Source organism: Natator depressus, chromosome 5 (assembly GCF_965152275.1).
Source record: "Natator depressus isolate rNatDep1 chromosome 5, rNatDep2.hap1, whole genome shotgun sequence".
In the NCBI taxonomy this organism is placed as follows: Eukaryota; Metazoa; Chordata; order Testudines; family Cheloniidae; genus Natator; species Natator depressus.
The window spans coordinates 78,688,930-78,713,073 of record NC_134238.1 but is presented as its reverse complement, the minus strand read 5'-3'; the positions used below and the strand labels follow the sequence as shown (position 1 = coordinate 78,713,073).

Below are 24,144 nucleotides of genomic sequence, written 5' to 3'. Positions count from 1 at the left end.
AAAGAGCATATTTTGAAATAGTGAAAGATCAGTGTGTTGTGTATGTATTATTAGTTCTTTGGATTAAAAAAGATGTAATTACATAAATATATTGAGGAGGTAGGGGGGACGTTCAAACAGCACCCAAAATGATGTTTGAGGTGGGTTCTTCTTCTTCATGAAGGAATGCTGTCGTAAGTGTTAACAAGAAATTTTAAGGAGGAACTCTCTAATGCAAAGTTAATAAAAAAATTGAACTTGTATATGAACTCAAGTTCTAGTCCTTCTGGCCATCACTGCGTATACACACACACACACACACACACAGTCTTCCTTTGCTCTTTTTTTTTTTTTAAAAAGGTTTCAGATAACATTTTCAAAAGCGCTCAAGGAACTTAGAAAACTAAGTCCCAAGTGACTTTGGATTCTAGTGCCATTGACTTTCAGTGAGGCTTAAGAAAGGCTTTTGAAAATGGGACTTAGCTTCCTATGTTACTTAAGCACTTTTGAAAATTTTACCACCATCTTTCTCCACCTTCTGCTCCCACCTGTATCACAGACATTTTAACACAAGCATTTTTTCCATAGTGAAGAAATAATTATGTAAAAAAACATCATGAAGGCATGATTTAAAAGAAACACCAACCCTTTCAGGAGGAACACATTTCTAGCCAATCTCACTTATTAATGTTGTATTTGTAATGGCCATTTTATCTTTAAAGCTTTTCCCCCTTTCTAAAAGTAAGCTCAATATAAAAAAGGTCACACACTATACAGAGTGCAAGAGCCTTCAAAGATTAAAAGGAACAAGAAATTTAAGTTTGAATGAGTTCCTGGGTATCACTGCCACTAAAGGATATAGTTAACACAGATTACAGAGCTGGAGATACTGATCTTTAGAGCCCTGCGCGGTTTGTATCCGCTTCCGATCTGCAAACATGGTCCGCGGATATGCACATCTGCAGATACATGCAGATTTGCAAGGCTCTCCTGATCTTTATGCAATACGATTTTTCTGTCCATTTTCTATTAGTCAATTGTTATTACACCTCCCCCACCCCAACTTTGGGATCAAAAGCAACATAACCCCTCACTCCCCTTAAATACGGAGTACCACTAAATTAGGGGAACCGGGGAAAAGGGAAGCAGCATTTTGGTTACCCCAAATGAAACTCTGACCTTTCACTTCAGCTCCATTTACAGATAAGGAGCCTCATTCTAGTATGATTTACACCTGTGTAACTGTACCGAAAAATCAATGGAATTATACCAGTACAAAACTGTTCTCAGGGGAATCAGGACTATGATATGCTGCCTGCAAACCAGCATTAGACCCCATAAAGTGACCTGTGCTTTCAAGGAAACTCACAACAAGATGATTAGAGGTTTTTCAGTCTGGATCTAATCATCGTTCCATTACTCTGAATGAAGGTGAACTTAACCTTCCCCAATTTCCTGTTCTGAAGCTGGGGGAGGGGAGAGATTCAAATCACTTTTAGAAAACAAAAGTGAAATAATTTAAGATAGCACATCATTGTTACTTTAATGACTAGACTTTGTACAATACAAGCTTTGTTGAAGGCTCCCACTGGATACAAACTTGAAGATAAATTCTGGCAGGCAGAACTCTGCTGACAACATATACATATATTTACAATGTTCTTCAGATAGCATTCTAGTCTCCTAGCTTTAAAGAAAGGCAGACTCAAGTTCTGTTTAGCTCTAGTCGTGGTCTTTGAGTTACCAAACTAGTCACGTGTAGTTGTACTATAAACAGTTCGCAACTGGCGTTCAAATACTTTCTTAATTTCACACGATCAGACCGAGCCTGCATTCCTGAAACTTTGTAGGCTCTCTACTACGTTCCAGCGCGAACAGCTGTAAAAGGAAACAGCAGAATCACGAGGCAGCCAGTATCAAAAGTTAAGAAACAATGTAAAATTTGTACAGGAATTTTTCCTTTTGATACTGTGTAGATAGTTCAGCTCAGCCCACAGCACAGCCAACAGGCGCAGAGACTTTCCACGCAATACATCGGATACTTACAGGAGTAGGACACCTTTGTTTTCCCTTTTATTGACAGCCCTTACAGGTTTTAGTTCTTCCACATCAGACTGTTGTCCAGGCATTAGCACCGCCTGCAGAAAGCTCTCTGTGAGTATCCACAGGTCTCCTCCTCTACCCCTTACCACCACCAACTGCAATAACTCACTCCAGCTTTTACCTCCCTCCCTGTCATACAACTCTCTTTTGAAACTCCAGAGAGCAAATTAAGCCCGGCTCTTTGTCTTTGGCTAACCTGAGCAAGCTGAAACTGGTCCTATCAGCGGGACCCAATGGTAAAGGGAAGGCTGAAGCGGGAAAGGGAGGAGGAGGAAAAAAGAAAGAAAGAGCAGAGACCTCCTTTTCTCCACCCCACCACTAGTTGGGGGTGGGCGGAAGGGAAGGCGGGGAGAAAGCCTGTTCAGCAAGTCTTTCTGGGAGAGGAAACTAATGAGCCAAGCAGGTGAAAACACGGTGATAACAATTCACAGCTGCTTTACTTTTTAAACCAGATATTTATTGGAATGAAGCTATAAAATAGGATTTAATGATGTTAAACATAATTACAAGCACTGACTTTATATAACTCAAGATGTGAGTTACATAAAGTGACACAGCACTGAGGCAACACACGCGTCTTTCTAGATTACACCAGGCAGCTAGTCTTTTACACAACTTAAATTATTCAAACAGGATGTTGCCTCATCGGGTACTGCCTCCTGATTACGTTAAACAAAAGGTCCCTTTAATGTTTTATATGGGAATGACAACGACGACAAGAGACGCAAGTGGCTGTGCCATTAGCCCTTTGCTGCCCCAAAGAGCCAATTTTTGTTTATTTTCAGAGCAGACAATAGGCATGAAGCAGTGGTCCCAACCTGGATGACTAATAAGCTGGCCATGATGATTTATAACAACAGCAATAATGTATTGCATTTTTATAGTGTTTTTCATCCTGCAGGATCTCAAAGTGCATCACAAAGGACACCACTGGTCTTGCAAATTGTTGTATCTGTCTGCATGGAGCTCTTTTGAAATCAATAGTGTTATGTATAGCTACAACAGTCTTCCCATATGTAACAAGTTGCAGAATCGGGCTTATGTACTTATGCATCATGAAGGGTGGCAGTCAGCCAGCAGGCAGTAAACTAAATAATAACTGGGAGTGGGAGGAAGGGGTAAGAAGTGGGAATATTGTTGAAGAACACTGGGACAAACTTCAATCTACATTTACAAAAAGAGACTTGGGTTCTTTACAGGTGGAAAAAAAAGAGCACATTTTGGTGTCTAAACAAGGCCTGAGAAGGGATAGGGTTTTATTTTCCTGCTTGTACATTAGAAACTCAGGTATCTCTAGACTGAAAATTTTTATGGTGTCTGGAGAATGAGTGCAATGGTGATATCACAAAGGCTAGGGGCTTGATCCTGCTCCCATTAAGTCAATGGCAAATCTCCCATTGATGACAATGGAGGATGATCAAGAGAGTGAAAGTTGAGCAAGGGAAAGCAAACTGTTTAAAATTCATTGTTTTGTGTGTGTTTTTTAATTTGAACATATTTCACTTCAATGACTAATTCACATTTTGGATAAAGGAAGTCTCTGTTGAAGTTCATCGCCTTTGCTCCCTCAATTAGCATTTTAGATCCCACAATATACATATCTGAGAGCTCTTAAGGTTCTCCTGCAAACCCAGGGAAGATCAAACTCTACATTCCTGATATTTCTAACATAAGCAAACATGGACATTTTGGGCACTTCTCATGAGACACTCAGCACTTTCCAGGTTTATGTTCCAAGATTTACCTGTGATTGTTAATATAGGGAGTACCCTGAAGGAGTTTGCATATGTGCCAGTGGTGTGAACCCTCTATATTAGGATAACTCACTAGAGCTGATGTTTTCACCTATACTGGCTCAGATAAATCTGTTTTCTGCTTCTGTCTAGCAACACTTTAGGTTGGCATGGCAGCCCCAAGAAACCATCTAATGTCATGCAACAAATATACAGTAGGATCAAATGTCAGAACCCCCACTTGTACTCAGCAGGATGCTATTGAATTTGCAGGCAGAGAGAAACATTAAATGGCAGCATCTCACACAGGGGCTTCTGCATGCTACCAATGAAATATAAATGAGAGTATCAAAAATATTCCAGATCTCTGATTGTATTTCATAATAGGTAACAGGCCCAGGTAGAAAATATATATAGTATCTTTACATAAAATACCATAAGTTTAAAAGTGTGGATTGTATACCTATTTACATATATATTATAAGGACTAAAATAAAATAAAAATCCCCAACAAAACTGGCCCAATTTCATTACATTTAAAATGTATGGTATAAATACATGTTTAAGCCTGTATCAGAATCACCACCCCTGATCCTATAGAGTCATCGAGACTCCACACAGAAGAAGAGGTCTTTGCTAGTGGATCCCAGAGTAGGATCTGGACATTTGTATGTATTTCAGATTTTCTTCTTTATGTAGTACCAATACAATTCTCAGCTGAATATTGTCTGATGATGGGTGAAGCCTAGTGCAGGGTTTCTTATAGCTTCCTCTGAAGCATCTGGTACTGTCCACTCTTGGAGAAAAGATTCTGGATTAGATGGACCACAGGTTGCCTATATAAAACCTTGGTCCTCCAAATACTTAATTTTAAGTATGTCTGTGTGTTAAGGACTGGGGCCTAAATTTCTAGCCATTACATATAGCTATTATAGATTTTGCCCCATATCTCCAGGAGTAACAGACAGTGTAAAGAAATATGTATATTCTTCTGTGACTTGGCACCCTTTCCTGAAGCTCATCCTCATCTGAGTATTCTTACTGATTTCAACAATTGTTGTATGCCCTTTAGTTGTAACTCTGTTGGTCCCAGGATATTAGAGATACAAAGTAGGTGAGGTGATATCTTTTGTTGGACAGAAGTTGGTCCAATAAAGATATTACCTCATGTGAAGGTTCCTTCCCCACTCTGAACTCTAGGGTACAGATGTGGGGACCTGAATGAAAACCCCCCTAAGCTTATTTTTACTAGCTTAGGTTAAAACTTCCCCAAGGTACAAATTATTTTACCTTTTGCCCCCGGACTTTATTGCTGCCACCACCAAGCATCTATATATACAAACAAATATATAACAGGGAAAGAGCCCGCTTGGAAACGTCTTTCCCCCCCAAAATCCTCCCAAACCCTACACCCCCTTTCCTGGGGAAGGTTTGATAAAAATCCTCACCAATTTGCATAGGTGAACACAGACCCAAACCCTTGGATCTTAAGAACAATGAAAAAGCAATCAGGTTCTTAAAAAAAGAAGTTTAATTGAAGAAAAAGTAAAAGAATCACCTCTGTAAAATCAGGATGGTAAATACCTTACAGGGTAATCAGATTCAAAACATAGAGAATCCCTCTAGGCAAAAGCTTAAGTTACAAAAACAGGAATATACATTCCATTCAGCACAACTTATTTTATCAGCCATTTAAGCAATCTAGTTAGATATGTATTGGTTTCTGTTTTGTTTATTAGCCCTTTACACGAGTTCTGACCTACATTCCTGCTCTGGTCCTGGCAAAAGCGACAGACAGAGAGAACCCTTTGTTTCTCCCCCCTTCCAGCTTTAAAAGTATCTTGTCTCCTCATTGGTCATTTTGGTCAGGTGCCAGCGAGGTTATCCTAGCTTCTTAACCCTTTACAGGTGAAAGGGTTTTTTCCTCTGGCCAAGAGGGATTTAAAGGTGGTTAGCCTTCTCTTTATATTTATGACACCTCATCTACCTTGTCTCTCTGATTTCAACAAGACAGCTCAAGTGAGCTGCAAGATCAGACCACTTGCTGACTAGCCTTGAAAAAGTCTCTTAACCTCAGTTAGTGCCTTATTTTTCTTGTTTTTAAAATGTGGATAATAATGCTAACCAATCACCAAGGTTGTGGTGAAGATCCATTCATTAGTTAGTATTTATACAACAGTTAGAAATGTAAAGTACTATGAAAGTACTGAGTATTGTTATTAAATATTTATTAATCTAGTAAAAGAAAAGTTTCTGTAATAGAATCATAGGACTGAAAGAGGTTATCTAATCCAGTCCCCTGCACTCATGGCAGGACTAAGTATTAGTTTATGAAGTATACTATATGTAAGAATAACTATGCATACTATGAAGCTGTTACAGAATTCACACTTGCTGGGACAGAATGAGCTCTAGGATTCTGCAGGGAGATGCAAGGCTTCTGTTGCAATCTCATGCTGCTAGCCTGACCAGGTGAGGCTCATTAGCTCTAATCCAGAAGAATTGAAAAGGCAGGTGCCTCTCTGAGTAGAGAGGAAACAGAGAAGCTTGGGGGAGGAAAATCAATTTATGAATATACTTGTGGAGAAAGCATAGGATGAAGTTTAGGGCACATTTTGTAGCTGATTTGTTGTTTAATTTAATTTAAAAATAAAGGCAAATATATGAAGTGGTAACCTTTAGCCTATAGCCAGTGTGTTTAGATTGTTCAGAGTAAGGTGGTAATTGCAGTGGGATTCTGGGCACACCCTACACTAGAGGAAAAATGGAACATGTCCTACAGTGGGAAGAGGAACTCAGCAGTGGTAGTCCAAGCCTACCGCTGCCCTACAGATATGGCTACAAGCCCAGGCTGCAGCCCAACAGGCTTTGTGCATGTGTGCAGTTTAGGTTGTTACATTCATGGCATACACAAAGAGAAGTTACATAAAATACTCTTTCTGGAAGGTTGCAACTTAACATGACTTTATTTTAGGCACCCAAGTCTGAAAATTGGTGGCCTTAGTTAATACCCTGCCTCTGGAATTATTTTAAATGTCTGTATGGATCAGCACATCTGGAAACAGAAGTGAAAGTGCCAATGTTAAGAATAGTTTCTCTCTAGGAGAGTATGTTGAGGCCAAATGGAAGAAGGAAGTTCCAGAAATCTAGTGAGAGAACCTGCTGTTTTGTTGAAATTTCAAAGCTAATTCTGGAGACTCTAAAGACCAGATTAAAAATCCAGGGCAAGATTCCTGGTTTGTATATATTGGTGTATCTTCACCGATGTCAATAGAGCTATGCTGATTTACATCAGCTGTGAACTTGGCCCCTGACCTTCCAATACTTAGACAAATGTAACCTTCATTTTTTGGAGGGTTTGTTTACACGTTGAGCTGGGGGTGTGATTCCCTGTTCAAGAAGACCTACCTGCTCTAGTTCTGGTCAACCTAGAGTGCTAAAAATAGAGTATAGCCACAGGAGCAAGTGGCTGCTTGCCCTAACTATGTGTCTTTGCTCTCAGATGGATACTACTCAGGGCAGCTTGCCTCTCCTGTTTCTTATGCTGCCACAGCTACGCTCTACGTTTAGCACACTAGCTCAATCAGAGCTACCATGAGTATGTAGTGTAGATGTACCCTAAGAGTTGTCCATGTTGTAGGTAGCTACGTAGCTTTCTATATACAGAATCTTTAAACGTGAGAGGTTTGTCTACCAGAACCAGGACTGTGAAACTGTTTAAGGAGCGGGGACTTAGAATGGGGGACGTACTCTGCTTTCTCTCTGGTGGAAAATTTACACTTCTTCTTTTCTAGAAAGGACGGTCCAGTGGTTAGGGCATTAACTTTTAATTGAGGAGACCTAGACCCTGCTCTGCCACAGATTTGCTGTGTGATCTTGGGCAAGTCACTTTTAAAAATCTGCCCCTTATTCTCTGTGCTTCAAATCCACATCTCTAAAATGGGGATAACAATACTTCCCTAACTTACAGGGGCATGTGAGTATAGATAAGCTGAAGACTGAAGTGCTCAAATATCATAGTGATAGGTGCCCATATACGTACATTAGATTTTTCTTAACCTAAAATAAACCATCTAGCCTGAATGTATATGTGGTGCTCTTTGCATAATGCCTATATGTTGTGATTTTGTATGTGTGGTGGGGGAAAGGGAATAGCTTGTGTCAAGGTCCTTCCCCACTCTGAACTCTAGGGTACAGATGTGGGGACCTGCATGAAAGACCCCCTAAGCTTATTCTTACCAGCTTAGGTTAAAAACTTCCCCAAGGTACAAACTTTGCCTTGTCCTTGAACCCTATGCTGCCACCACCAAGCGTGTTAAACAAAGAACAGGGAAAGGGCCCGCTTGGAGACGTCTTCTCTCAAAATATCCCCCCAAGCCCTACACCCCCTTTCCTGGGGAAGGCTTGATAAAAATCCTCACCAATTTGCATAGGTGAACACAGACCCAAACCCTTGGATGTTAAGAACAATGAAAATTCAATCAGGTTCTTAAAAGAAGAATTTTAATTAAAGAAAAAGTAAAAGAATCACTTCTGTAAAATCAGGATGGTAAATGCCTTACAGGGTAATCAAATTCAAAACATAGAGAATCCCTCTAGGCAAAACCTTAAGTTACAAAAAGACACAAAAACAGGAATATACATTCCATCCAGCACAGCTTATTTTACCAGCCATTAAACAAAAGGAAATCTAATGCATTTCTAGCTAGATTACTTACTAACTAACACAAGTTCTGAGACTGCATTCCTGATCTGTTCCCAGCAAAAGCATCACACAGACAGACGAACCCTTTGTTTCCCCCCTCTCCTGCTTTGAGAGTATCTTGTCTCCTAATTGGTCATTTTGGTCAGGTGCCAGCGAGGTTATCTTAACTTCTTATCCCTTTACAGGTGAAATGGTTTTGCCTCTGGTCAGGAGGGATTTTATAGCACTGTATACAGAAAGGTGGTTATCCTTCCCTTTATTTTTATGACAGCTTGGAAATGACTTAGTGGAGAGGATAATAATTACAATGCTTTCATATTTTAAAAATCTGTTTGTTTCCTTGGAGGTTAGTTTGTAGCTGCTTGAAACTAACTTAGTTCTCATGTCTAAATTAATTAAAGGTGACTCTCTAGCAAAACATAATTTTTCAGGAAACCCAAGCCTCTGTGGGCTACAGCTTCAAAATTAGGCACAAGCTGAACAAGATGCTTGTGCTCAGATAAACTGGTGTCTGCAAACTAGACATTGGAAAATGTATTCCCAATCTCTGCTCACAAATAGGTGGTAGCACTTTGTTCCATGGCACATCATCTTATTCAGGAAATGGCTCTTGGCAAATTCTCAGTGCACGCCATTTCATTGACAAAATGCTATGTGACAGCCTTCACACAATGCCTTTTCATTAAAATGAAAATGTAAAATCTAGAATTGAAAATAATCCAGGCACCAGACTATATATATAAGTCTGTGACCAGGTCTTGTCAGGGGAATGGTTGGTGCAACAAATACATTCTATAGTAACAGGTTTCAGAGTGGTAGCCATGTTAGTCTGTATCAGCAAAAACAACGAGGAGTCTTTGTGGCACCTTAGAGACTAATAAATTTATTTGGGCATAAGCTTTCATGGGCTAGAACCCTCTTCATCAGATGCATGGAGTGGAAAATACAGGAATAGGTATAAATACATGAAAAAATGGGAGTTGCCTTACCAAGTGTGAAGTCAGTCTAACGAGACAATACAATTAACGGTAGGTCTGTTATTGAGTGACTAGGGAGATTGAAGTGTTCTCCTACTGGTTTTTGAATGTTATAATTTCTGATGTCAGATTTGTGTCCATTTATTCTTTTGTGTAGAGACTGTCCGGTTTGGCCAATGTACATGGCAGAGGGGCATTGCTGGCACATGATGACATATATCACATTGGTAGATGTGCAGGTGAACGAGCCCCCGATAGTGTGGCTGATGTGGTTAGGTCCTATGATGGTGTCCCTTACCTTCTTGTCAACTGTTTGAAATGGGCCACTCTCATTACCACTACAAAAGTTATTTTTCCTCCCTTGGTATCCTACTGTTAATTGAACTGTTTCTTTAGACTGACCTCACACTTGGTAAGGCAACTCCCATCTTTTCATGTATTTATACCTGCTCCTGTATTTTCCACTCCATGCATCTGGTGAAGTGGGTTCTAGCCCACGAAAGCTTATGCCCAGATAAATTTGTTAGTCTGTAAGGTGCCACAAGGACTCCTCATTGTTTATTTTATAGTAAGGTATTTAGTATGGCCTCTGATCACAATGACACAGTTATATAAGAATGAGTTCCCTTTCTGTGTTAAGCTATTGGATGTGCAGGTGCTAATGTGGCTTTTATTTTGATATTGTGGCAAATCTTCTGACATAAAGGAGAAGGCACAGTGGAGCTTGTGTTGTTATGCAGTTATAATTGGTGCAATAAGGAAACTTTATAATAGGTGCAGTAAGGAAACTATGTGAAGATCAACTGCTGTCAGCAACAGAGACCTGCTGTTATTATATAAAAGTCCATATCCTAGTGTGTCTAATAGTAATTACATAGCTTTTAAAAAGTGCTCTTGGAAAACATAGATAACATTGTATTATAAAGCATAGTTCATGGCTATTTCACGTATGCTGTGCCAAGAAGCCTTACAGGCAAATAATAAAGATGTGTACCTGCTCCAAGGAGTCTACAGTCTAAGGTCTTGATCCTGACACTGGGTCTACTAGACCAGGGATTGGCAACCTTTGGCACGTGGCCCGCCAGTTCTTCTGGATTAGAGCTAATGAGCCTCACGGTTTGTTTACCTGCAGTGTCAGCAGGTTCGGCCAACTGCAGTTTCCATTGGCTGCGGTTTGCCGTGCGAGGCCAATGGGGGCTGCGGGAAGCGGCGTGGGCAGAGGGACGTGCTGGCCGTCCCTTCCCACAGCCCCCATTGGCCTTGCACGGCAGCGGGAGCTGCGATCGGCCGAACCTGCAGACGCTGAAGGTAAACAAACCGTCTCAGCCCGGCTAGCGGATTTCCCTGGTGGGCCGCATGCCAAAGGTTGCTGATCCCTGTACTAGACCAACTTACATGATCAGGACCTAATCTGGATAAAACACAGTGTAGGATGGCAAACTAGAGTGGGATATAAGAAGGATGTGAGATGCAAGAATAAAAGATAATGAGAGGCATAAGGTCCTTTGTCTGACACCCTTGCTAACCCTGGCTTCTCCCCTCCTTTCTTCCCAGAGGGTTGGTGTAGTGCTGCTAGATCAGTGGGCTCTCAACCTTTCCAGTCTACTGTATCCCTTTCAGGGTCCGATTTGTCTTGTGTACCCCCAAATTTCATCTCACTTAAAAACTACTTGCTTACAAAATCAGACAAAAATACAGAAGTGTCATAGCACACTATTACTGAAAAATTGCTGACTTTCTCATTTTTACCATATAACTATAAAATAAAACAATTGGAATATAAATATTGTACTTATATTTCACTGTATAGTATATAGAGCACTGTAAACAAGTCATGGTATGAAATTTTAGTTAGTACTGACTTCACTAGTGCTTTTTATGTAGCCTGTTGTAAAACTAGGCAAAAATCTAGAATAGTGGATGTACCCCTTGGAACATCTCTGCATACCGCTAGGGGTATGCGTACCTCTGGTTGAGAACAACTGTGCTAAATGAAAGCCACATTGAACAGCTACCCCTAATGGTGCAGTTTGTTTCCATTTAAACAAAACTGAATTAATATTGGTTTAAACATAGGATATAAATATTAATATACTATAAATAAGCACCTAGGCCCAAAATGTGGCCTCATATTTCCTCAGCCCTACATGTACTTAAAAGACAGTGAGCTATAAGATATTCTGAATGCTTCCGATAGACTTGCTGTGAACAGTGCTGCAAAGACTAATCTGTATTTATTGTACTTTAATTTTGCATCTGAAATATTAGATCCATACTGGTCTTTTTTTTTTCTTTACATTGAAAAAATTCTGATTTCTGAAAAAGAATCCTACCATGATAGGTGGTGACTAGAATAATGTTATTGACCATCCCAGGACAGGTCATCTTCTTTCTAGTATCATTCAGATACCACAGTCACTATTACACAATCTACATTGTAAAAGCTGGAGAATTCATAACTAGAGTTGGTCAAAACACTTTCAAAGGAACAGTTTTCTGCTGGAAAATTCAGTTTTGTCAAAATCAAACATGTTACATGAATGTTTATTTTGACAAAAAAAATTTATAGGAAAGTCAAAATGATTCCTGTTGTTTTGTTTTGATAATGTTGAAATATCTTGGTTCCAATATCCATTAGATTCATTTTGTTTATACTTTTACATTAAAATAATACTGAAATATAAAAGTAAAAATGAGATATTTTGATATTATTGAAACGAAAAGCTTTGATGGTTTCAAAATGAAACTTTCCAGAATTTTTGTTCTGAAGAAACATAAAAAATTCTGCTTTTTTGTTTCAAGTTGGAACAATTTTTTTGGTTGAACAAAAAAACAGCTGTAGTTAGAACCCTGCTCACCAACGCTACTCTTACTGCTCAATAGTACATCAGGTATATCTGAGAACCCCTTGAGTACTGCTTGCCAGTCTTCAGTCATTCATATAGTTACTATCTGAGATGCTGCTCCTGTCACAGGTGACACAGTTTTTGCCCATCCTAAATCTCATAATTAGAAACTCCATAACTACTTCTCTGGTACCTTTTAGAGTGCATCAGCAGGACCTACCCAATTAGTGGTCTAGATATCCGGCCCTGGAGAGCTGTTTGCTGTGTTGGGTAGACAAGCCCTAAGCTTTTACCTCAAGTTAGTTAAGAATATCTTTTCTGTGTGTATGTGCATTTTTTTTTTTGTAGTGAAGATATGGCCTGAATTTCAAAATTTTGGCCACTCTAGCAAGCTAGCCTAGGCTTCCAGAAACTGAGTTCAAGGCCCCGCTCTACCACAAACTTCCTGTCTGACTTTGGGTAAGTCACTTAGACCTGGATCCACAAAGGGACTTAGGTGTGCAACACTCAGAGGTGGAAGATCCCTGTTCAAATGCCTTCTTTTCATCAGGCAGAGGGGGGAAATTGAACTGGGGTCTCTCACAGCATGGATGAGTACCCAAACTGCAGGCCTAAAGTTTATAAGGAAGGCCTCCTCAGAGCACCCCTAATAGACTACAGGTTAGATAGGCAGGACAATCAATGCCTATCTTCATCTGGTTTGAGGATTGCACTGGGGCTTAGGTGTGAGATTGGTCTTGGGCGTCACTGCCTCAGGCAGGTGCCTGATGCCTGAGGCAGAAATTAGGCACCTTAGAAGACTTTTACAGCAAAAATTTAGGCACTGAGTGAGTCTAGGAGGCAGAAGAGTGGGGTTTTTGTGGATCTCAATGGCATCTAAATCTCTTTGTGGATCTGGGCCTCAGTTCCTCACCTGTACAATGGGCACGTCCCGACCTCACAGGAGTGATACGAGTCTTCCATGCATTTATTCTGTGCAGCATTTGGATACTACGGTAATGGGGACCATGTGAGTAGCTGATGTATCTTCTTTTCCTCTTTTAAAAGAAGGTTGATGTTTGAGTGGGAAATACACATTATCATTCTGCACCTTCATATATAGAGTTGAAATACAGTAGTTACATCACAAAATAGAAAGATGCCACATTATAGTCAATAGTGTAGCAGCTTTTGGAGCTCCCTCCACACCCAAGACAATTTAAACCAGGATTTCTTGTCTACACTGGCAGCTACTAATGAGGGGTGAATGGGGCTTAAAGGAGGAGATTTAACAGATGGGGATATTTCTTTAAAGAAATAAAAAGCCTCCATGGCAGTCGCCTCTTTTTCCTCCCCCAGCCTCTCTGTCTATTGTAGTAGTGGAGAGAAGGGAGAAAGTAAAACTTCAGGGCAGCACTATACAGCACAGTCAGGAGAGGGAAGAGCTGGCAGCATCTTCAGCACAGTAGCACCAGATAATGCAGTCCAGGGAAGAAGAAGCCTCCAGTTCTTAATCCTCCTTATCCTGAAGTACACAATAGTGCAGAGAGCCGCACATGCTCATGGGATTCACTTTTCAGTCCTCTTTGGGGACTAAGAACTCTGGTCCCAAAGAATCATGAGTCCTTGACATGCATCCTCTTTGGCAGGGGTCTCCATCACAATGACAGGTAAAGTGATCTCTGCGAACTGGCCCAACAGCACATCGGTAGGTCAGACCCAGGTTCCATTTTTCCCAAACTCCTGGCAGGTAGATTATTGCAATAAGGATGGTACTATTTTAAATGCTCATATTTTTGCAGCTATGAGGGTTCACTGCATGCTTTCATATGTGGGTTTTTTTATATCTCTATTAGTTTTGAGAAACCAAAACCAGGCTGATGATGTTTTGCAAAACCGAAACAATGAGGTCTTACAAAACCAAAACCATCCTGGCTTCTGCTCATCCCTGTTAAATTGTTAGGTACAATATAAGAATATTTAGTATTCGGATTATGTAAAGGAGAAACTAATAATAGTTTGCAAAGTATGTGCGTCACTCCCTTCTGGATTCCAAGGGAGGAAAATAGTGGACCCTGCGCAGACAACTATTAATGCTGGTTACTAGTTGTTTGTACAGGTCCACTGTTGTGTGTGCCACTGCCGTCCATAGCATAGGTAAAACATGATATACAGTACACAGATACAGCCAAGAGTTGTGCAAAGCTTAATAGAAGTGTTTGAGGCAGGAAAATTTTGGGAAATGCAACAAATAGGTTAGAAAATGCTAAAACGGACTAGTGGAGAACCACAGTGAATACAGTGCATAAAGATAGGGGTGTGTGTGTGTGGCCAACTGCCTATGTCACAATATAGCAGTGGCCAGAGTCCTCCATAACACTGCCATGAAACTTTACAGAAGAATTTGTCTAGCAGTAAACACTAAGTGCCAAGGTAAAATCGTGATGCTTGGAAAGTGTAAGGCAAACACAGACCAATAATTAAGAAAAGAGCCATATTTTTTGGTTGTCTTGCACACACCAACATCCACTTAGAAAAGTCCATGGATAAACAAGCAGTGACCTGTAAGTACCCTCAAAGTAAGATGCTTAAAGCCAGCCAGAGAAGCAATATGATCACCAGATTATGCTTGGGGAAGGACCTGAACCCAGGAACTCCTGGGTCACAAGGCCACATGTACAGTCATGTGCTGTGCTTTCTTCCATGTAGGAATTCTCTGTAACTTGAAGTCTTTAAATCAGGATTTGAGGACTCCAGTAACTCAGCCAGAATTTATGGGTCTATTACAGGAGGGGAGGGTGTGTGTGAGGTTTTTTGGCCAGCAATGTGCAAGAGGTCAGAATCTAAAGGATATTTCACAGAATCCTACTATCAGGGTCATTTCAAGGACAAAGATAAGATTAGATAAAGACTTTTCACTAAGCTTTACACATGTGAGACATGGGCAGGCTCTAACCACAACCACACAGATATAAAAATTGTGCTGGCAAGACATGTGGAAAGATGTTGAAACAGCAGCACGACTTCTAATTCTATCACACATGCTAAAGAGACACGCCTATTAGGCATACAAGCAAGTCAGTGAAGGGTTGTGAAACATCTGCAAGTCATTTAGCATACAAAATATGTACAAAAGACACAAAGTAAGTCAACTATGCACACACTCATAGTCAGTATATGTGCTGTTCCCTGTGGATTGCCATAAGAAGTCAGCAGGTACGACTATGAGACATAAACACTATTATCCACAAGTGGAAATGTGCATAAAATTAATCCCACAGGCCATCACACAAGTGCCTTCTCACAGTGATAACACATAATCAAAACCTTACACCCATATCATCAGCACTTCTCTACAAAGGACCCACAGGCATATCATATGCCAAATCCATCCTCTGGTAAGGATCAGGACAGCATTGTTATCCATTATATAAACACTCAAACTACTTGTATAGTATGCCTTGCCCATTAAATGTCATCAACACTACAACAGGTTAGTTGGGTTTGTCTTTTGACCCACCTTATTACGTACCAGACGGGGAATCCTGCAGAGAGATTCTAATTGACCCCTATTGATTTACTGTAGCAAGTGCAGCATGTTAATACCCTGGACATAATAGAGGTGTGAATGGCCTCTGAGTAATCCTAAGGGAGGAACAACTGCATTTAGTAAGAAGGATTGGACTGATGTTCATATTATTTGTTTGAACCTCCACAGTATGTTGGGACAGCTTTGTGGCAGGATGCTCACAAACTCATCTGACGCAAGTGGCTGAATAGCAGTTTAATAACATTCACCCAGTATGGAGTGATAGAGAGACCTTTATCCTGAAAGTGGGGTAAATCACAGCACAGTTTTCGCTACAGGCTCAGCCAAGTTCACATAGCTTAGATAGTTTTATTGAATTCCTTTCTTCACAGTCATGCTTAACAAGCATGAACTGCATGTCTTCTTTTTTCCACAGCTCCTCCACTTCAGCTTATTAAAATATATTGCTCCAGTTCATATGATGATCCCACACTACAAAAATATGGATTCCCTCCGTCTCGCTGATGTCCTCCTGGATGTTATGACTCCTATCATTATCATTACCTGTGGGCTGATCCTTCCTTCTTTTATGAGGCATGTCAGCAGAGGTGCTCTCCTCAAACTGTCTGCTGTTTCTCTTGGTGGATACCAACATCATTGCAGTATCCATTCTTCCTTCTGGGTAAAGTTCCTTCTTGTGAATAAAACTCAGCAGTGTCTGGATTTCAGGCCCAAATACAATATGATACCTGAGGTCTTCTTGGAGATAATTACCAAAATGACAGGTTGGGGACAGTTTTATAATAATAATAATAATAATTAATAACAATAATACCCAACTCTTACAGACAGTGAAACTTCTGCTAATAAGTTTTTGTACCAGGTGAAATACTGGCCCCATTGAAATCAATAGCAAAGCTCTCACTGACTTTAGTAGGGCCAGGATTTCTCCCATAGTGCTTTCTAATCATGTCAGTTAAGTCCTTGCAGATCATGTCACCCAGTGTTTGAGGGAAACTTAGTCTGTGAGGACTACAAATATCAAATCAAGAATTAGGAAAGTAGATTATGAAAAAAATATGTCTTCAGTGTATATTGTTGTATCCTTTATACCTAAAGTTCAAAAATCTCATCTTTTAATCACAGTGGAACCCAGCCATTTTAACCTTTCTTTTATCCAAAGACCTTTTCCTTTCTGCTATTACTACTACTTATTTTTGTTTGTATTAGAGTAGTGCCTAGAGGTTCCAATCCACGTCCGAGCCTCACTGTGCTCGGCTGTTTATATATTTATAGTCAGAGACAATCCCTGACCCAAGGAGCTTAGAATTTATAAATAAAATAAATAAAAAAGACATACAAAGGCTGCGAGAGGAAACAGAAACTGAAAGTAAGGTGACCTATCCAAGTTCACACAGCAGATCAGTGGCAGAAGAAGGAGTAGAACCTAGTACAGAGGTGGGCAAACTATGCCCATGGAACCATCCTGCCTGGCCCTTGAGCTCCCGGCTGGGGAGACTAGCTCCCAGCCCTTCTCCTGCTGTGCCCCTGCAGCCTCAGCTCGCCATGCCGCCAGTGCTCTGGGCGGTGGGGCTGTGAGCTCTTGCCAGGCAGCGTGGTGGCGTGGCTGGCTCCGGACAGGCGGCGCGGCTGCCAGTCCTGCTGCTCTGAGCGGCATGGTAAAGGGGAGGGGGGGGGTTGGATAAGAGGCAGGGGGTCCCAGAGGGCAGTCAGGGGACAGGGAGCGGTGGGATGGGGCGGAAGTTCCCGGGGGTGGGGTAGGCGGTCAGGGGACAGGGAATGGGGTGGTTGGATAGGGGTGGGAGTCCCGGGGTGCCTGTCAGGGAGCGGGGGTGTGGATAGGGGTCGGGGCAGTCAGGAGACAGGGAGTGGGGGGGGGGCGTTGGATAGGGGGTGGGGTTCCGGTGGGGCAGTTAGGGGTAGGGGGTTGTGGTGGTCAGGGGACAAGAAGCAGGGGGGATTGGATGGGTCAGAGGTTCTGAGGGGGGCAGTCAGCAGGCAGGAAGTGAGAGGGGATGGATAGGGGGCAGGGGCCAGGCTGTAAGGGGAGACACAGCCTTCCCTACCCAACCCTCCATTCAGTTTTGGAAACCAGATATGGCCCTCAGGCCAAAAAGTTTGCCCACCCCTGTCCTAGGACCATGTTGCCTCTCTTGCTGCTGTAGTGATTGTGCTGCGGTTATAAAAAGGATCCTATCCTCATCACAAGTTATTTTCTTATGTCTCCGCATCCAACCAAGCCAGTCATGCCTGTTTAATGACCTACAATGACTTTAATTGGATGAGGCTATTATTATTCATTTATTTGTTTTTGGTAGCTCCCAGATTTTTCTAGATGTCTAGGAAAGGAGGTTCCTACCATGAGTTGCTCAAAGTGTAAGGAAAAACTCAGAATGAGGAAATAATATAACAATGAAAATGAATTGCATATATAACAATGAAAATGAATTATCGAGTCAGCTCCTCCCTGTTTTTACAGCAGAGAAGACTGTGGATAACAAACTGTTCTACTGAACTATTTATTTCATCTGAGGCAGAATTGGTCTCAAATTTTTTTTTTTTTTTTTGCTTTTGGAACCTGTAAGAAATGTGTCTCAGATATAACAGGCCACATCAACCAATGCTTCTCCTGGAGAAGTTTGGTGTGTTAAAACACTGTGAACTGTTTCACTGCTCAATAAGTTGTCATAACTGGGCTGCAAAGATAGCACATGTTTAAGATGAAAGGTGGCCCCTCTCTTTACTGCTTCAGTTTGTCTGAATGATGCCTTGGCAACACAACGGAGTGGGTTGGGCTGGTCTCTGAAGGATACTGTTATCACCACGAGAACTTCATTTTTGTTAAGTGAGAGTTTACATTCTGAACAAATATAGGTTTCAGAGTAGCAGCCGTGTTAGTCTGCATCCGCAAAAAGAACAGGAGTACTTGTGGCACCTTAGAGACTAACAAATGTATTAGAGCATAAGCTTTCATGGGCTACAGCCCACTTCATCGGATGCATAGAATGGAACATATAGTAAGAAGATATATATATACATACAGAGAAGGTGGAAGTTGCCATACAAACTGTAAGAGGCTAATTAATTAAGATGAGCTATTATATCCGATATTTCACGAAATATCACAATAGCTCACGAAAGCTCATGCTCAAATAAATTGGTTAGTCTCTAAGGTGCCACAAGTACTCCTTTTCTTTACGTTGACAGAGTTGGCATCAGGCTTTGTTGCAAGGATAGGTTCCTGGGTTAGTGTTTTTGTTGTGTGGTTGCTGGTGAGTATTTGCTTCAGGCTGGGGGGCTGTCTGTGAGCGAGACAGCCAACATTCTGTTCGCTTTTTTGACCGCCGCTGCACATTGAGTGGATGATTTCAGAGAACTATCCACAATGACTCCAAGATCTCTTTCTTGTGTGGTAACAGGTAATTTAGACCCCATCATTGTATACGTATAGTTAGGATTATGTTTTCCAATGTGCATTACTTTGCATTTATCAACATTAAATTTTATCTGCCATTTTGTTGCCCAGCCACCCAGTTTTGTGAGATCCTTTTGTAGCTCTTCGCAGTCTGCCTGGGACTTAACATCTTGAGTAGTTTTGTATCATCTGCAAATTTTGCCACCTCACTGTTTACCCCCTTTTTCCAGATCGTTTAGGAATATATTAAATAGGACTGGGCCCAGTACAGATCCCTGGGGGACACGGCTATTTACCCCTCTCCATTCTGAAAACTGAACATTTATTCCTACCCTTTGTTTCCTATCTTTTAACCAGTCACCAATCTATGAGAGAACCTTCCCTCTTATCCCATGACTGCTTATTTTGCTTAAGAGCCTCTGGTGAGGGACCTTGTCAAAGGCTTTCTGAAAATCTAAATACACTATATCCACTGGATCTCCTTTGTCCGGATGCTTGTTGACCCCCTCAAAGGATTCTAGTAGATTGGTGAGGCATGATTTCCCTTTACAAAAAACAAGTTGACTATTTCCCAACAAATTATGTTCATCTATGTGTGTGACAATTTTGTTCTTTACGATAGTTTCAACCAATTTGCCCGGGGGGTACTGTAGTTGCCAGGGTCACCTCTGGAGCCCTTTTTAAAAATTGGTGTCACATTAGCTATCCTCCAGTCATTTGGTACAGAAGCTGATTTAAATGATAGGTTACAGTTAGTCGTCCTGCAATTTCACATTTGAGTTCCTTCAGAACTCTTGGGTGAAGATCATCAGGTCCTGGAGACTTATTAGTGTTTAGTTTATCAATTTGTTCCAAAACCTCCTCTAATGACACCTCAATTTGTGACAGTTCCTCAGATCTGTCACACAAAAAGAATGGCTCAGATTTGGGAATCTCTCTCACATCTTCAACAGTGAAGACTAATGCAAAGAATTCATTTAGTTTCTCCGCAATGGCCTTATTATCCTTGAATGCTCCTTTAGCATCTCCATCGTCCAGTGGCCCCATTGGTTGTTTAGCAGGCTTTCTGCTTCTGGTGTATTTAAAAAATGTTTTGCTATTACTTTCAGAGTCTTTGGCTAGCTGTTCTTCAAATTCTTTTTTGGTCTTTCTAATTATATTTTTACACTTCATTTGCCAGAGTTTATGATCTTTTCTATTTTCCTCATTAGGATGTGTCATAAATATAAAGGGAAGGGTAAACCCCTTTAAAATCCCTCCTGGCCAGAGGAAATCTCCCCTCACCTGTAAAGGGTTAAGAAGCTAAAGGTAACCTCGCTGGCACCTGACCAAAATGACCAATGAGGAGACAAGATACTTTCAAAAGCTGGGAGGAGGGAGAGAAACAAAGGGTCTGTGTGTCTGTCTATATTCTGTCTTTGCCGGGGATAGATCAGGAATGGAGTCTTAGAACTTTTAGTAAGTAATCTAGCTAGGTACATGTTAGATTATGATTTCTTTAAATGGTTGAGAAAAGAATTGTGCTGAATAGAATAACTATTTCTGTCTGTGTATCTTTTTTGTAACTTAAGGTTTTTTGCCTAGAGGGGTTCTCTATGTTTTGAATCTAATTACCCTGTAAGGTATCTACCATCCTGATTTTACAGGGGGGATTTCTTATTTCTAATTACTTCTATTTTTATTAAAAGTCTTCTTGTAAGAAAACTGAATGCTTTTTCATTGTTCTCAGATCCAAGGGTTTGGGTCTGTGGTCACCTATGCAAATTGGTGAGGCTTTTTATCCAACATTTCCCAGGAAAGGGGGGGTGCAAGTGTTGGGAGGATTGTTCATTGTTCTTAGGATCCAAGGGTCTGGGTCTGTAGTCACCTAGGCAAATTGGTGAGGCTTTTTACCAAACCTTGTCCAGAAAGTGGGGTGCAAGGTTTTGGGAAGTATTTTGGGGGGAAAGACGTGTCCAAACAGCTCTTCCCCAGTAACCAGTATTTGTTTGGTGGTGGTAGCGGCCAATCCAAGGACAAAGGGTGGAATATTTTGTACCTTGGGGAAGTTTTGACCTAAGCTGGTAAAGATAAGCTTAGGAGGTTTTTCATGCAGGTCCCCACATCTGTACCCTAGAGTTCAGAGTGGGGGAGGAACCTTGACAGGATGTATCTTCCACTTTTTAAAGGGTGCCTTTTTGCCTCTCACTGCTCCTTTTACTTTGTTGTTTAACCACAGTGACTCTTTTTTGGTTCTTTTACTATGTTTTTTAAATTGGGGTATACATTTAAGTTGAGCCTCTATTATGGTGTCTTTTAAAAGAGTTTCCACACAGCTTACAGGGATTTGACTTTTGGTGCGGTACCTTTTTAATTTCTGTTTCACTAACTTCCTCATTTTTTGTAGTTCCCCTTTCTGAAATTAAATGCTACAGTGTTGGGCTGCTGCGGAGTTTTCCCCGCCAGAGGGATGTTAAATTTAATTATATTCTGGTCACTATTACCAAGCGGTCCAGCTATATTCACCTCTTGGACATGATCCTGTGCTTCACTTAGGACTAAATCAAGAATTGCCTCTCCTCTTGTGGGTTCCAGACTAGCTGCTCCAAGAAGCAGTCATTTAAGGTGTCAAGAAACTTTATCTCTTCATCCCATCCTGAGGTGACATGTACCCAGTCAATATGGGGATAGTTGAAATCCCCCATTATTATAATTATTGAGTTTTTTATTTTAATAGCCTCTCTAATCTCCCTGAGCATTTCAGAGTTACTAACACCATCCTGGGCAGGTGGTCTGTAATATAACCCTACTGCTATATTCTTATTTTTCAGGCATGGAATTACTATCCATAGAGAGTCTATAGTACAATTTGGTTCATTTAAGATTTTTACTTCATTTGATTCTATACTTTCTTTCACATATAGTGCCACTCCCCACTAGCATGACCTGTTCTGTCCTTCCGATATATTTTGTACCCTGGTATCACTGTGTCCCATTGATTATCCTCATTCCATCAGTTTTCTGTGATGCCTATTATATCAATATCCTCATTTAATACGAGGCACTCTAGTTCACCCAATTTATTATTTAGACTTCTAGCACTGGTTTCAAAGCATTTTAAAAACTTGTCATTTTTTGGCTGTCCCCTATTGCATGACATAATTGAAGGGGACTTTTTTTCATTTGACTGTTTGTCATGAGACTTTTCTAAAGTTTGGGGGATTTGAATGTATAGAGATTTTAGAGAGAAAGGTCAGCTGTGAAGTTCAGATCTGCATTGCTCTTGCCAGTTATTCTGGCCTATACAAATTGTTCCAGCATCCCTGCCCACAGAAGGGGCGGATGAGAGGATCCACATAGCAGTGGACCCTCTGGCCTTCCCCTTTCTGTTTCCTTCACTCGTGTAAGCTCCTCCCACTCCACCCCTGCTCAGAGAAGAGTGCATGCCATGCCATGCCATGCAGGAAGCTGTACACCCACTGTACAGTCCGCCCGGCATCCAGAACCTTCACTGGCCAATGGAACCACACTGATAGTGTGGCGATAGATAGTAGTGCTGCTTGGGAGACCTCTGTGACTGCTGAGGAGGAGCTGGATTTGGCACTTAGAATATGAGCTTTTCCAGTAGAACATTTTACTATAAAGCCTTTATGAAATGTCACATCACACAAGCACTTTTTGCTATTATGCAAATTTAAGAATTTCTCTTAAAACTCAATTTAACAAGCACTATAAAGTTGCCCACAGGCCATAATGCTTGAGAAAATATTTGACCTACTTCCCAGTTTTAGTACACTTTAAATCCACTTTGTATTCAAATCCACTTTTACTTTCTAAATAATACTTGCACCCTCACTGGGCTGGCATGAGGCTTAATGACTGCAAAGAGCTTTGAAATCCTCAGATGGACAATGCTATACAAATTCAAAGTCCTACTTATTATTTTTTAATTAGTCTTATTATTGCTATACAAAAATAAGGAATTGTAATCTCATAAATCTTGTGCTCCCCCATAAATTCCCCCACGTGGCTCCCTTCAGACTAACTCCCGCATACCAAGTGCAGTCTCTAATCCAACTGTAATCGTTATCACTGTGTGCTTTGCCTTTACAAATTAAACGTCTTTATTAGGGTTTCCAGCAGTGTAGGTGTTATGGTGCCATCCCACTCTTTTGCTGCTACTCTCGCTCCAGATATAAAATAGGTTCAGAATGCTCAATCAGAGTCTGAAACATACTGAGCTTACCTCATAAACACTGATCCGATGCTATCTGTAAGGCTGAGTGGAGAGCCATCACCGGGCTTTGGGAAGCTGTTCTGATTCGCATAATGAAAAACTGACTTATCCTGGGAATGCCTTTTTCTCACCATTTTAAGGGAGTTAACTGCAGAATTCAACAAATTCAGCCGATCTCCAAAGTGATCCTTTAAAAGCTCAGCCTTTCACTGCGGAAGGAAGTGCATTCTTGGTGTGAATCCAGCTCAAGCTAGTTTTTTTTTTTAAAGACCTGTTAATAAGTAACATATTAGCATGACATCACAAGTTGGTTTTCCGTTTGTCCACAGTGGTGTGTCCATACTGTGTGGTGTGATATGACTTTAGAACTTATGACTACTAGTCCTATTCCCTAGCTTGTATATACTACTTTTCATATGTAGCTCTAATACTAATAGTAATAATATTCTGCCATTTAAATAAAGAAAATGAGGGTATATAAAAGAATTGCACTTTTTCAAATAGTATTTCTTTGACAAGGTTAGCATCAGAAACAAACAGAAATACACTCTAGCATATGGACTATTTTAATGGATTATCAGCCTGACTCTAATTACCCAGAAGGAACAAGAAAGTATACTTTATATACTATATGAGCTATT

At 40.8% G+C, this 24,144-nt stretch overlaps 1 protein-coding gene across 2 annotated transcripts in view; it reads right to left on the bottom strand.

Annotated features, from left to right (window-relative positions):
- The window catches only part of GRAMD2B (GRAM domain containing 2B), a 73,831-nt gene extending 50,147 nt beyond the window's left edge, over positions 1-23,684 (bottom strand). The window contains exon 1 of one of the 2 annotated variants that reach the window (XM_074954032.1): positions 23,513-23,684. In XM_074954032.1, coding sequence (XP_074810133.1) covers positions 23,513-23,637 — 125 coding nt within the window. In that variant the 5' untranslated portion in view covers positions 23,638-23,684. Of the gene's footprint in view, positions 1-2,025; positions 2,266-23,512 lie in introns of those variants that run through there. The other variant, XM_074954031.1, reaches the window with a different exon arrangement.
- Positions 23,685-24,144: the final 460 nt, after the last annotated feature.